This window comes from Chelonia mydas, chromosome 27 (assembly GCF_015237465.2).
Source record: "Chelonia mydas isolate rCheMyd1 chromosome 27, rCheMyd1.pri.v2, whole genome shotgun sequence".
Taxonomy (NCBI): domain Eukaryota; kingdom Metazoa; phylum Chordata; order Testudines; family Cheloniidae; genus Chelonia; species Chelonia mydas.
Genome location: NC_057860.1, coordinates 7,636,269 through 7,651,139, shown reverse-complemented (window position 1 = coordinate 7,651,139; position 14,871 = coordinate 7,636,269). Strand labels below are relative to the sequence as shown.

General features: G+C 39.0%; 1 protein-coding gene across 10 annotated transcripts in view; it reads right to left on the bottom strand.

Moving 5' to 3' along the window:
- Positions 1–2,998: 2,998 nt before the first annotated feature.
- Positions 2,999–14,871, bottom strand: part of CDC27 (cell division cycle 27) — a 60,568-nt gene continuing 48,695 nt past the window's right edge. For all 10 annotated transcript variants that reach the window (XM_037886753.2, XM_037886754.2, XM_037886751.2 and 7 more), the window contains 4 exons: positions 14,132–14,260; positions 10,462–10,536; positions 8,503–8,683; positions 2,999–6,098 (listed from right to left, as the gene is read on the bottom strand). In XM_037886753.2, the coding sequence (XP_037742681.1) occupies positions 6,016–6,098; positions 8,503–8,683; positions 10,462–10,536; positions 14,132–14,260 (468 nt within the window). In that variant the 3' untranslated portion in view covers positions 2,999–6,015. The remainder of the gene's footprint in view (positions 6,099–8,502; positions 8,684–10,461; positions 10,537–14,131; positions 14,261–14,871) is intronic.

The window sequence follows — 14,871 nt, the reverse complement described above, 5'->3', positions numbered from 1 at the left end:
CCTCTGACTGTAAACTACGGCAACTATTGTTATTGGTGTAGGGCAGCACCTGACAGCCCCAGCCATGGACCAGGATCCTACTGTGCTAGGTGATGTACATACACAGAACAAAGAGATAGTCCCTGCCCCAAAATACTTATAGGCTCTTTCTTTTAAAGGCTCACTAGGCATGGTTTGGCAGAGTGGGCAGAGAAACGCAAGGTCTCTGAAGTAGTTGGATGCAGCTACTGAAAGGCAGAAGTGACGTTGTGGCAAGACCCTAGTAAGTGGGATAGTGAATATAGCCTGGCTGTGGTCAGTAATATCAGCTGGGAACTTTGCTTGGGTAAGTTGTATACAAGGAAACATTTTATGCAGTATAGTTGCAGTCAGGCAGTCCCAGGATAGTCAAGAGCTCTCTGTGCCACTCAAAAGCGTCTCTCTCTCTCACATCAACAGAAGTTATCTTTTATTGGACTATTACCTCACCCACCTTGTCCCAAGGAAAGTGTTAGTTTTGTTTTACAGCTGATTTTTCTTATACCATTATGTCTAATTTTAAGCTCCATTTTAGTTCAGACTTGCTAAAAGAACAGAGCAGAAAATGGAGCCAACAGCCAAGGCAGTAGCAGTGATAGATAAAGCTCCTTTGTTTCAATATAAAATCCTCCAGCTAAGATGTCTCAACTGCCTTTCCAGTAAAGATATGTTAAAATAAGGGGCTTGATTCTTTTCTACTGAATTTGTGTTTGAGGCACACAAAGGGTACAATAGTCCTCAGCCACATTTGAGTGGTGGCTGATGTGAAGAGAAAATCCACAGAGTAGCGGGGAAGGTTGATATTGTGCGTTTCATAAAGGTTTTTTGTTTTTTAAAAAAGGTCGTGGGCAACGCATGTTAAGTTCCCAAGTTTGTTATGTTTTTGCTGAAAAGGGTATTTTAATATAAATAGTATTTTTAAAGTTTCGTAGGTATCCGTGAAAACCATTGAAATATTATTCCAGGCAGCAAACACCAAAATATTTGAAAAAAAAGGAAGTGAAGTTAATCACTCTAGTTTTATTATTCAAGATGAGATACAAGTAAGATAACCATTTATGTAAGCTAAAAACCCTATTCAAGTTAGTCTTTTACTAGACAGTCATTATCAACAGAAGTAAAGAAAAAGTAAGTGTTTCCAGTGTTCCTTTAAGTTCTGAAATTTGACAAAGTTGCAAATTAAAATCACACTAAAGGAAATTAGAAGGGAAAAAATACTATCACACTGAAATTAAAAAAATCGGTGCACCTGTGGAATTCTCTGCCAGAGGAGAGAGTCCAAGAGCTCAGTGGGATTTAAAAAAAGGATTAGACATTGACATGGATAAAGAGAACATCCTATTACATTAGACAGGACATAAAAAATTAGGCAAATATATCCACCATTATCTACCTGGGGTTAGAAACAAAACTTCTCGGATAGGAACATAATTGTTCATTATGGTATATTTTTGCACCTTCCTTTGCAGCATTTGTTACTGGCCACTTTTGGTGTACATACCGGTTAGATCCAGTATGCAAATTCTTAGGTTATTACAAGTGAATATGGAAAGCAAAATCTTGCTTTTTTTGCTAAAAAGGTTCAATACTGGTGTTCATTTCATTTCAGCTAGGACTTTTTCCCAGTGCTGCCCAATATGTAGTCTGCTTCAGATCCAAATACTCCTTTGGAAACAAAATCCTTGCTTGTATTATAAGGTTGGTATCTACAATGCAGTATTTAAACATATTTTGTCTGCAAACACTAAACAATACTTTTACAGGTTTGCATAGTTGTGTGCCAAAGTCAATATGTAATAGTGTCCGTGGGAGCAGAGTACAGAATTTGTTCCATGTCAACCACAGACAGGTGTGGCGTATCAGGTGGGAAAACAAAGGAGAGGAAGGCTTGGAGCCTTTTCATTTCTGGCTGTATTTTGCATCAGAACGGAGGTAAAATAAAACCTCCTATACAATTTAAAGTTGCCTCAAATTAAAGGAACACAACCAATTAAAAAAAGAGGACTTGTCTGAAAGTGTTACACATTCTGTTATAACACACCTCAGGTTACCAAAATGGAAAGATGAGAAATATTTCAGGATTTACTTTGTGCATTTGACAGCTCTTAGGGTAGTCACTTCCCCCTTCTCCATATGGATCTTTCGCACGGTTTCAAAGCTCGGCATCAGTGAATGGATGGTTTTAGGGGACTTTTGGTATTTTGGTCTGGGCCACCTTTTCTCCTATATAGATATATTTCTCCTCTTTCCTCACACCAAATGATTGCTACATTAATATTGTGGCTGGAGAAGAAGCCATTGTCAAGGCTTCACCCCACTATTGCTACCCTTTAACTAGTCACCAGAGAATATACAAGCACTGTAAGCAGCACACCCTGGTGTGTCAAGAGCCAAAGGTCTCTCTTGATCTTGTCTCCTGTCATGAAGGCACCTAGTAGCGTCCATTACCCAATAGATCTAATAAGTATAGATTGTATAAATCTCAGTAAACAAGTACATTCACCCTTATGGAAGTTCCACTGCCAAGTACATGCAGATGGTTTCCATTAAACAAACAAAAACACAAACACACCACCACCACTTAACTCTTCAGACAGGTCAAGGACTGAATGGACAAGATGATCAACATCCCCCAGTTGATCCTTCTGGGACAGAGCTGAGGAACATGCATTCATTTGTGCAGAACTCACAATGCTGCTGGCTGGGTCGTACTGGTTTTGTGCTTAAAGAGGCTGTCACAGAGTGCCACATCCATCAAGAAGAAAAACAACTCAGTTTCCTTTATTCCAGCCTAGTAGGTCAACCAGCAGCACACAAAAGCAGCCACAGTTAGGCCCCAACCCTGAAAAAACTTCACTTGTGAGAAATCCCACTGAACTCAATAAGGAGAGTGTGCTTGTAGGACTGGGTCCTCAGTGAGCAACTCATCCACTTCTGGAGGAGCGGAGGGATCCATACATCAAGCACCTGATTATAACACTGCTTTTAAAAGTAGTTTATTTGGATTTCCACATCCTTTAATGAATTGCAAATATATTAACAGAAAAGACTTTTTTCTAAGACTGTACAATTTCTGAAATAAAAGTCAGGAAAAGCAAAAAAAGGAAAAAAGACAAAAATTACATTGTTTCAATGCAAATAGTACACACCACACCCACGCTTTGCATTTTTTCATATTTTTGTATTAATAAATGACAGTCCCCTAATTCAACACATTTGCTCTAGTTTGGGTGTCAGAGCGCCTTCACATTTCACCTCCCTCGCCCCTCAAAGAGCAGATAAGTAGATTGATTAAAATACTGGTTCTCATGTGTTTGTTTGTTTTTTTAAAGAAGGTAAAATAGCAGCATGGTTTAAATGTAACTTGCAATTCTTGAGAAAAATAAAATGTAGGTGATGACGTACATCTAAAGCAAGGGACAATTTAATATTTTGAGCACTAATGTTCAGTTTAGAATTTGCATCCTTTTAAAATCTTATCTGAGATAAGAGCCCTTTGCCGGGTATTTAAAAAATGAATTCCAATATAACAGTTTACAACTTTTAAAGAGCAAAATTGTTAAAAAAATTAAACTGCTATAAAGGAAACTCAAGGTATTTTTTCCCATATGGGGGGGATTGGCTATTTGCCATCTCTGGCCCCCAAATAAACAAGCAGCATTTGTTTTGGGAAAATCCCCAAATTAGCACATGCTCTTTGAAAACAGACAAGGAATAAAACTAAATCAAATTTGGGGCCTAAAACCTTGTCAGCAAGACCTAAGGTCTAAAACCTAAGGTCGGTCTAAAACAGAATTTTCCAGCTCTCAAGTAGATGGGGCCTGGGAAGAGAGAGATTCCTGCTTTTTGTTTAGAGAATGTAAACTTCAAGTACCCAAAGGTAGCCAATTATACTGTCTAGCTAATATTCACACAGACTGTAGCTCCAGACTCTACAATGTGTTGTTTCTTTGTAACTCACTCTTGTGGAAACCCTATTATGGAGGTGCGAATCTTGGAGTGCTGCAGCTGCTTTAAGACTGGGAGGGAAAAGAAAGAAACCATGCAGATACAGGTAACTTAATGGATACTACATGTGAACAGCAGGTGAGGATACTTTACTATAGTACAATTCCATTGGGGAATTTCAACCTTGGCGTTTTCCTTTTAAGGGATGGTTTGTCATGCAAGAGCCTAACTGCAATACTTCTCTAGCACCAAAGAAATCTTGCATCTAGTGCACTCTTTACTCAGCTGAAACACTTGCATGATTTAGAATGAGATTTAGTCCACTTTCAGAAACAAACAGATTTACAGTATTGACAAAAGCACAAAGCTTCATCCAATATCACCTCCCATGGTTTAGAGATTTTCACTATGACTGGAATTCAGCCTAATTTTCCCTGCTTGTCTACCCACTTCAGAATAATGGAGAATGATATTTTTTGTGCAGGTGTTGTGAATTTTTTTTCCTTACGGTAAAAAATGCTTCTCACAACCAAACAGTAGGCGTGATAGGACATGTTTGTACCTAATCTAGGACAAGGACACTAAAAAAAAATATATATATATATTAAAAAAAAATTAAAGTTCTACTAATGGTAACTAAAGGTCTTCTAAAAACAATATACATTAAAAGGAAAGGAACAGAACAAATTTTAAGACTGATCACAACAAATATGTTGCTGTGAAATTTGAATCATTCCCAATTTATTGTGCATAATTTGCTCTTTAAAAAACTGTTATGATATCATACACTTTCTTTACGGTCACTGCATAAAGGGCACCAATCTTTGTTGCAGAGCACTACAGAGAAAGATAATTTTGGATTCTTTAATATAGCCTCACTTTCTTCTCACAGAAACAGCCTCCAGGGCGCTCAATTCCTACAGATATAGAGTGAGAATTTTCTCCAAGAATCTTAAAGAATGGCTTAAAAAAAATAAGATAATTGCACATTTTTGCATCCTGCTCAGACAACACTTTACAAAATAGTTTTAAAAGGATACTGTCTTAGACAAATATTTGATACATCTTACTGTAAGGTTCTGATTGGGTTAAGGCTTACACTGTCTTCCTGGCTTCTTTATCTACTTAGAAACAAGTTGTCACTGTGGCTTATATTACTTTTATCCTTTCAACATTACAATTTTATCTACATGTCTCTCTTTATTTTGCTCTTATAATAAACTTTTTATTCTCTGAACATTAGAACCGAATCCAAAGGGCACCTGAAGAAGAGTCAACACGTTAATGACTTGTTTTGCTGAAGTACTAAGTAGACAATAATTGACATTTTGGAAATTAGATGAATAAATTAACTCCTGGCTAGAATATTAAAGCGTTCTGTAATAGTGGCTATGCTGTAATGTGCTCCTCTGGCTAAGAACAGTTTACACTAAGTAGGGACCCCGGATATAGTCTATATTTTGACACACACCCTGAATCCTGAGCATGTGCATTGTATTTTGTTCACTGGAGACACTGTAGAGCTTTAAGTTCATTTACATTCCCTGGCATTTAAGTTACACTATAATATGCAAAAGTTTTTAACCTGTCCCATCCTGCACTTAACGCTGTCTTTGAAGAACTTGGAAATGGAAGTTCAGCACTCTGCTTACCAAGAAAGAATCAAACTAAGACACATTTCTGGAGAAAGTACTAAGGAAGCAGTTTCTTGTTCTATTCCCACATCTCTCGGCTCACTTATAGCAAACCACAAGTCTTTCTTCCATGATAGCTTTCCAACAAAGGAGGAGTTGGAAAAAAATATTGTTTTCCTCCTCAAAGAGTCATTTCATAAAGGTGTAAGAGCCACGAGTCAGTCTCAGAAGCAGCTGAACATCGCACTGCCATTAATTCGGTGTATGTTTAAAATCTGATGAGTGGTGCACTCATGGTGTCGGTGGAGAATAATGACAATGCTGGCTCAGTGATGTGAAGACCCAGTACATGAAGGAAGGGGAGAACACAACAGTACCAATCACACATCCAAGCTCAGATACTGGCTTTTGGAGGTTAAAATTCATCACTTTCAACTGCATGGAGTTGCGTGTCATCTGCATCTGTCATGCTGCTCTCTTGGGATTCATCTGTGCCAACTTTAAAACACAAACAAGGGATTAGGCTCTTTGATAGAAGACATGCACATTTTACACAAGCAAGTCCACCATATTAAAAAACTGTGGCAACAAGGCTCTATCATAGCCTATAAATATAGAGGGTTCCCCCCCCCCACAGTAACCTTTTCCCACACTGCCCCCCATCCCTGGATTGTCTTTTCTAATCCCGGATGCCATGCAACCTCTCTGCTCTTCAAAACCCAGTTCTTTTCACTCTCTCCTCCAGTGACCCATGCCAGCCTAACGAGATCTAAATAAAAGAGCTGAGAAGGGAATCAACATGACGTGTATCTTGCAAAAACAAGCACCCGCATTATTTTAAAGCCTCCTTAACCACCTCCTGTCAGTGAGCTAGGAGGGAGACTGAGTAAGATCTCCTCCCATTATAAAGTGAACACGGAAGGCCAGACTGATATACCTACCAGTCACCTGCCCTGCCCCACAGAAATTGATAGCTTGGATCAATCTTGTTATCCCAAAACCGTAAATGTTTAAGGACTATTTAGTATTTACAATGGTATAGTGTTCAGAGGTAGTGATATTAAAACAGGATGGAAACAGGTTTTACTGCCATACTCTGACCCCCCATGCTGCAAGTGACAGAGTCAAGTTTACAGCAAAAGAATGGAGGCTAGTAAAAGATTCAGAAATGCCAGTTTATACAGACATGTAAAAAAGTGTAAATCAGTCTATTTGCAGATACCTACTCTGACCTCATTCAGCTTGTACACAGGCACAGTCCAAAGCACGGTAAGGAAATGCATCTCACCCGCCCCCCCCCCAATATTCCTGGTGATCAGCAAAGCAAAATGAACGTTCATCTGGTGAGAAGCGGCTCTCAGCAAGTTCTGTCCTTGTTAAAACTTGCAGTAAAGCAAGATAAATAGCTCAAGGAGATGGTCACTTTCTAAGCAGGTTGATTGTGCCTACCTGTATTGCTTAAAGGTAAATTTTAGATAGCACAGTTTAGACTATAAAAGTACCTTCACCTTTATCTGAATTTCCAAATTTTTTGATGCCGAGGAAAATAGTAGTCCTTCAGAATACCCAGAAGTAACACATGGTCCCTTTTTGAAAGCTTACTTTAAGGACCTTGCCAAGACTGGGACTTAACAGTGTGTTAGAATGTGTTAGCCAACATGTTTTAAAAGGTCAACACTGCCTCATCTACAACTGGCTTAACACATGCTAAAATGGTCACTTGGCAATTTAGACCTTTGAGGTATCTTTTCCAGTCTGTCTGCAGAGTCAGGAGGATTGCATTGGTTTACATTTGGAAGACTTTAAGTAATGTCTGGTGAATTCAAGCTTCTATTTTTTTTGTTTTAAAAATACCAAAAATTTAAAAAGGATCCTAGTACAAAATTTCTGTGGTGCTTATTTCCAGAAACTGCAGTCACCTCTCAAAAGATTAAGTGCTCTGTCTCCATCTGCTGGGTGTAGACGAACTATATACTAGAGTGTTTAGACTAGTTTAGACAGAAGAACAAACAAACATTTACTATTTCAGGAAATAAAAAGCATGTTAAAAAACAAGATGCTATGGTTTTACTGGAAGGTGTCACTGATATCAATGGGATACACACCAGCAATACATCTGATAAAGTTTTCAGCACAATTTTACAATGGACTAGAACAAATTTAAGTTCTGTAGTAACATTTTTGCCTAATGAAGAAAACAAAATGGTTCTTTTGCAACAATCTATCCATCCATTTTCTAGTTCATGTCAAGCTCATCAATATTTATGACCATCCATATTTCTGGATAAAAAAATTAGATGAGAAAGATTTAGGCCATTCCCTCTGGTGTATTTTTTCAGTGCTTTATTCTGCCTAGTTTCAGGGCTTCCACAACTTTCCTTGAGAGAGAATTCCAAGGTCTAACAGATCTCACTGTTAGGGTTATTTTCCCTTGATATCGAACCCAAGTTTTCCTTTGCTTAAGTTATCTCATTACACTTACGCTGCTCTGAGCCCTTGAACAAACAATTTCATTATTTCCTTGCTCGTTACACCCTTCAGATACTTGAAGGTTTAGATGCCCCTTTACTGGAAGGTTCAGATTGCAGGGTGTATAATTATCTTGTAAAAAGTATTAACAGTATTTATATAAATTATATAACAATAGTTTATTAGGTCCTGCAAAGATTAGTCCTTGTACTAGGATCAAATACCTAAACTCTCTGAAGAAATCTAACAACCTTTCACTAAGAGTTTATTACAAGTAGACCCAGCCAGATCAGCAGTAAGAGAATTGCTGGGAGTCACCACTTGCTGTGCAAATAGGTAAGCAGTTATAGTCTGGGCTTCTGTTTTACTGAGGAACAAAAAATCTTTCTGCTAGGAAACCAGTTAATTTGGATTTTGAGCTAGAAATACAAACCTGACTCATATGGATAACATTCGCTGATCTGCTCTTCTTGAGTTATCGGTTCCTCATCATCTGGAAGGTAACGTTTATCAATGGCCTCTTTGATCTGGTTGTTGGCTCCTTTAGGATCTAAATCCATTGCCCACGAGAAATTCATAAGGGCCAGATGAGTTTGACCCAATTTTTTATAAACCTAAAAATAAAAACATTAACACTACATTTTCCATTAAGTTGCTACTCGATATCATTTTATCCAACAGTGGCTTGTAGCCAATAGTTATTTTTAAGTGGTATTCATAATTCCTACTGTAATGTGAAAGACTGCTGGATGAATGGGACATTAGCATGCATTGTAAGCAGTCATCCGGGAAGGAACTGAATGTCTCAAAGAACTCCTCTGATACAGAGCCTGTCACGCCTCTTGGTGACTGGACAGAATCTATTCCAGATTGGTAATGACCAAAAGACACCGTCATTTAATGGCTATTTGGTGCTCTACATGAAATGAATTTGTCTCAGTCCACTTCCTAGTTCTCACACCAGAAGTGGTCCTCTTAAGGGTCTGCAGAACAGGGCTGAGGCACATTGGTGGGTGGCATTGCTGCTGCCCATGCTGTATATTCTTCATCAAGGGACGACTTCTGTTACCAGAGCTATTAGCCTGTCATCTTTCACAAGCATCACTTTCTTTTAATTTAAAATAGGTTTGTCCTAGGAACACAAAAAAGTGAATCCCCTTGCCCCAAGCCCTTTAGGTAGCAATCCCTTTATGCTATTGCCATCATTACACCTTTCAGAAGGAAGGTTTCATGCTTTAGTCTATCTGCAGTTAGATCATATGGCACCGAGTGCACGATCTAGCTCTGAACCACAGGAACTTGAAATCTCTGCAGGACAAAACTAACAGCAAGCGTAAAAGAAAGCTGCAGCCATTTAGCTCAGTTCAACATTCTGAATATTATTAATACGCTGTGAAATGTGACGACACGAGTTTTCATTTAATTAGAAATAAATGTATTAAAAAGGAGATGGAAACGGACTTCTCTCAAACATCCAAGGCCCAATTAGGGAACACTACAGAAGGTCCAAAATGAGCAACATAAATGCATTGGGTGGGAAGTTGCGTGGGGTGGTTTTTGTTAGTAGTGTTACTGTGTGGCTCAGTGGTTTAAGCATTAGATTTGAAAACCCCTAGACTCCCAATATCCAGAGGTTCAAATCTCAATAAGGCTGATTCAGCTCTTCATTCTTCCAAAATAACCTGGTTCCATGTAGTTATTGTGTCGGGATCTTTAGATGAAACAGAAGTCCTGCCTGCCCTGTGTAGGTGTTTTACACCCTATACTATTTTGCAGATGTTCCTTGTTCAGCATTTCTGATATAACAGACTAGAATGTGATTACAAGAGGTCTGTAGAAATGCATGTCTAAGATGACAGCATCATGGGTTCTATCCCCAGATGAGGTAGGATTCTATCCAGCACACCATTTCTGCACCATTATTGTATCGACCAAAGTCTTTGTACTTTTAGAGTCACATTTTTGGGGGAAGGTGCAGCAAGTATGCACAGAAAATCATGCATCTGTTTTCATACAGGCATTTTTGTATGAACCTGTTCCACAGTCCTTAGAACACGCTGTCTTTCAGTGATGCAGTTATGGTGGGGATAAAGGATGCTGGTGGCATGGTGAAATCAGGCTTCAGGCTTCCACAACAGAAGTAATTCTTTCAGAAATAGAGCTTTACCAGGAGAGCACCCATTTTGATCAAAAACTAATCTCAAATGCAGTTGCCAGCTTATAGGTAGTGAGGCATACATGGCACTGTGGGAATTTTCAGAACGCTGTCCAAAATGGAAGCAGCTTCATGATAGATAGAAAACTAGCACCTAGGCTTGTTTCTCTGCAACAACGAAAATCACAGGTACTTATGATCACAGCTATATTTCACAGAACTATGTTCAGTTTTTACCTTTCCTATTAAGAAGTAAACAAGCGACTCTTTGGGAACAATCTGTTTCAGTTCTTCAAGTTCTTGTAAAGCAGACTAAAAGAGGGGGAAAAAATGTTAAATGGTTTTCCCAGTAAGTTTGAGCCAGTTTGAGCATCACTCCACTTTTATTACATCATAATAAACGGGTTAATTAAAAAACAAACAAACAGTTAGTTCATAGCTTTTTTGGAATCCATCTTGTAAACCATATAGAAACCTCAGATGGCTACTTTCCTCTGTGAACAACCATTGCACAATCAAATGTAAATGTAATATTCTAGCAAATGCAGGCTGAATAAGAGTAATGTTTTAAAATGTAAATAATGTTTTTTTCTTCCAATTTTATATGGTTTTAAATCTCTGGAGAGATTGTTTTGGATGTCTTTAGTTAGTTTCCTACTTGGTAGATGAATTTCAGATTTTCCATTTTTAAACTAAGAAGTTGCACACTTAAAATGTTAAATCTGTGCTGAAAAAAAGGTAACTCCAGGGCTTCATTTACATCCTTACCATGAGAACACAAATGCAAACACCAAATTAATAGGCAAATAGCCCAGACTATATTTGCAACCAACACCCGCCTCCAATATACTGAGCTTCCACAAATCAAGAAAGATAAATGCTTTGACTAGGCTACTCTCTGCCATTAAGTTTTACAGTTTGAAGTAAATGAGATTTATGCTCCTAACCACTTTGGGTGCTTGATGGAAATTCCCCCCTTAGATGTCTAAATATTGGCTTTTAGGCTCGCTTTTTAAATTATGACCTGCTTATATATGAGAGTTCACAATAACGTTGTTAATGTATTCAAAGTTCAATAACTTTTCACTGTTAACACTGAAGCAGCTTTGTTTTGAAGTGACAAAGTTTTCATGTTACCAAGAAAAAAGCTTAAATAACAATACAATTTTAGCTTCTGATCCTGCAAACACTTATGCACACGTTTAACTTTACTCACATGAATAATCTATTAACTTCAAAGGGACTACTCATGTGCTTACAGTTATGTATTGAGTTAAGTGTTTGCAGGATTATGCCTTAACCCTCAGTATTTTGTTTATTAAAATTCAAATGTAATCAAAAAACTGAGAAGACACCCTACCAGTAGAATTTAAAATCAAGTAGAATTTATAATTTAGTTCCTTATAAATTTTAATATTGCAAGGTATAACTAACTTTTACAAACACTCAGTCTGATTTAAATCAATGATTTATTTTTTTTTTTAAAGTCAAGGGATTTATATCATAATCTTTAAAAATTGCTACACAGTGGGCAAATGATACCTTGTAATGGTAAAGTGACAGCAAAGATAAAAAGATAATAAATAAATAAATAAAGATCAGGCAATTCAAGGAAGTGCAAAATCCATGACACCTGAATAGCAGATCATTGATATGGTCTCTACTGGGATAAGTGCGGAGAGTCTTGGTGTTCTATTGAAGAATATGGGCTAACTGATGCTACTGTCAGACTGCGACCGCATGAAAGTGCAGTTGGTGAGCTCAGACAGTGTGCAATGTGCTAAATGTCATGGCATTTCAGTTACATTAAAAAAGTTAAGGGTCTGATCTTTTTAAATCCAGAGATTATTTAAATGCATGTTGCTGCTTGTGCAGCTAAATTTCCTTCTTGTAAAATTTAAGGCTGAACAAGGCTGGGCACTGTCAGCAATTGTATATGTACTTCCATAGGAAAGAAGTGTTTTTGGAACACTTCTGTATCTTTTCTGCATCAGACTACATTTGCTATTTTATCCCCATGGGACATCTTCCTCCAATTCTGGTTGCATTTCTCCCCTTCATCTTATTTTTAAGAATTTACACCAGGACTTTGTGTTAAAATCCTTAATTTTAGAGAGTTTTAAATTATCCTACATTTAGGAACTTCAAAATGGAGGTTCTCACTATCAATGTAATTTCCTCTTGTGTATATATTACAATAAGGTCTCATTATGAACCAGACTGTGGTCCTGTTTCCTCAGCTAAGCAAGACAGGAAGGGGGCATAAGGACCCACCAGCTAGACGTAAGCCATGTCTACACTACCACTTTTGTTGGTATAATTTATGTCACTCAGGGATGTGAAAAACACACCCTCATGAGCAACATAAGCTACACCGACAGAAGTGCCGGTGTGGACAGCGCTATGTCAGTGGGAGGGCTTCTCCTGCCAACAGAACTACTGCCACTCATGGAGGTGGTTTTATTATGTCGATGGGAGAGCTCTCTCCCATCAGCATAGAGTGGCTACTTAAACGATCTTACAGCAGCGCAGCTGCATCGGTACGGCTGTGCTGCTGTGAGTTGGCTAGTGTAGACCTGGCCTAAGTAGCGGCATGGGACGGAGAGCACCAAACCCATTCTCACAGCTGTAGTAAGTACCTATATAACAGTGCAAGACAGTAGAAAACCAGGCCCAGACTGTCTAGCTTTCTCTCCTTAGCTAGATAATAAGGCCTTTGAAATATAAGTTTGCTTACTACTTTGGTTGCTAGTGGGACAGTTTTCTTGCACTTTTCCTGCGTAACTCCCTTTGTACAAACTCATCAATACCACTAAATTTCAGAAAAGGTTGTAAATAAGGTTCTCTCCATATCATTTGCAAATTCAAATAATCAACAGATTTTACACATCTTGGGCCTCAAGAGGCAGACAATTTTTAAGCCAACCATTACAAAAATATCTACTGCACTGCCTGCTCCCCCCAGTAGAGATGCCTCTGGCTCAACTTTAGTCCCTTTGCCAGATAAAGGGATGTCCCAGATTCTCTGCTCACATCACCAGGCCTGATGCTACCAATGCTACTTTTTGATCCTCCAACAGTTCTTTACATGAGCATGAGTTACATTGTGAATTATTTTTATTTTTTTTGTACTGCCTAGTCTACTGCTATGAGTGCTTCTGGCTAGGTTCCTGGAACAAAGATATTCAACACTCTCTCTCCAGTTCAAGTCAAGAAAATCAATAAGCAGGTACTCTGCTGGTTGAGAGCTTGGGGAACATTAGTGTCTGGATGCTCGGACTCATGCTCAGGGCAGAGAGGGGGGAGGTAATATTCTCCAGAAGAACTATGCAAGCAGTTCTAGAGTTTGGTCTTGTGAGGGCGTTCAACTGTAATTTCGCATTTAGAGTTATTGTGCCTATCAATCTATAGGTGTTTTAAGACCATGTGTGGGAAACTAAATTAGTCAGAGATCACCTTCAAAAGACCAACCTCCACCCCTAAATTGAAATCAGCATCCCTAACCCCTGCAGGATTTGAACACACCCCACAGAAAGATTATCTCTCAAAAAACACCTGTTATTAGGAGGTCTGTCCTTTATACAGTGCTGAAGTGGTTACCAAATACAGACTTGGTTAACTGGAGTCAAGTAGCCCTCCTGATACCAGAAGGCTTCCTTTCAAATAAAGGAGCTATTTGCATTAGTGCCAGGATGACTACAACTGCTGCAGTATTACACTGAGAAAAGAGGCAGGTCTTTCAAATAGCCATAGCCAGCATGAAAGATACATTCTTGGAGCCAAGCATAACTTCCATTATGAAGTAATAAGAATCAAGGTTTGATTAACTTTTAATTCATCATCATTCAGACAGCTGCAGACCCTACGGAATATAGAGAGACTTCAGTTTCTAGCATCCATGTCTTACCTTATATTTTTCATTTGCAAATAATACAGAGGCTCGATGAAATTTGCATAGTGGGTTCTTCGGATCAATGTTAATGGCTTTGTTTAGAGTATCCAAAGCCTTTTCAGATTTTTTCAGTGCATGCTGGACCTACAACAGAACAGAGATGACGTTAATAGACTTCCTTTTTCAAAGAAAGAGGGGAAGGCAGGATCTGACCTGCCAGACTACTAAAAAATACATTTGACAAAATCCAGCGCCTTTAAAATGCAATATTCAAATACAGTAACTCCTCACTTAAAGTCGTCCCGGTTAACATTGTTACGTTGCCGTGCTTGTTTAAAGTCGTTTGGCAGCTGCCTGCTTTGTCCATTGCTTGCAGGAAGAGCATCCCGTTGCAGCTAGCTGGTGGGGGCTTGGAACCAGGGTGGACTGGCAGCCTCCCTATCAGCTCCCCGCTCCCCTAAGTTCCCTGTGCAGCAGCTGCCCAGCAGGCTATCCATTCAGTTGTCCCTCCCCCCACTGCCATGTGCTGCTCCTGCCCTCTGCCTTGGAGCTGCTCTCCAGAGCCTCCTGCTTGCTTTGGAGGAGGGGAGGGGAAGAGAAAAGGAGAGGTGGGCTAATGTCAGGGTGTCCCCCTCCCCCTGCATCCTATTTACCCCATCTCCACAGAGCAGGGGGGACACACGACAGGGCTCAGGGAGCTTCCTGGCAGCAGCTACTGCGGTCTCAGCTTGCTGATTAACAAGGCAGTGTACTTA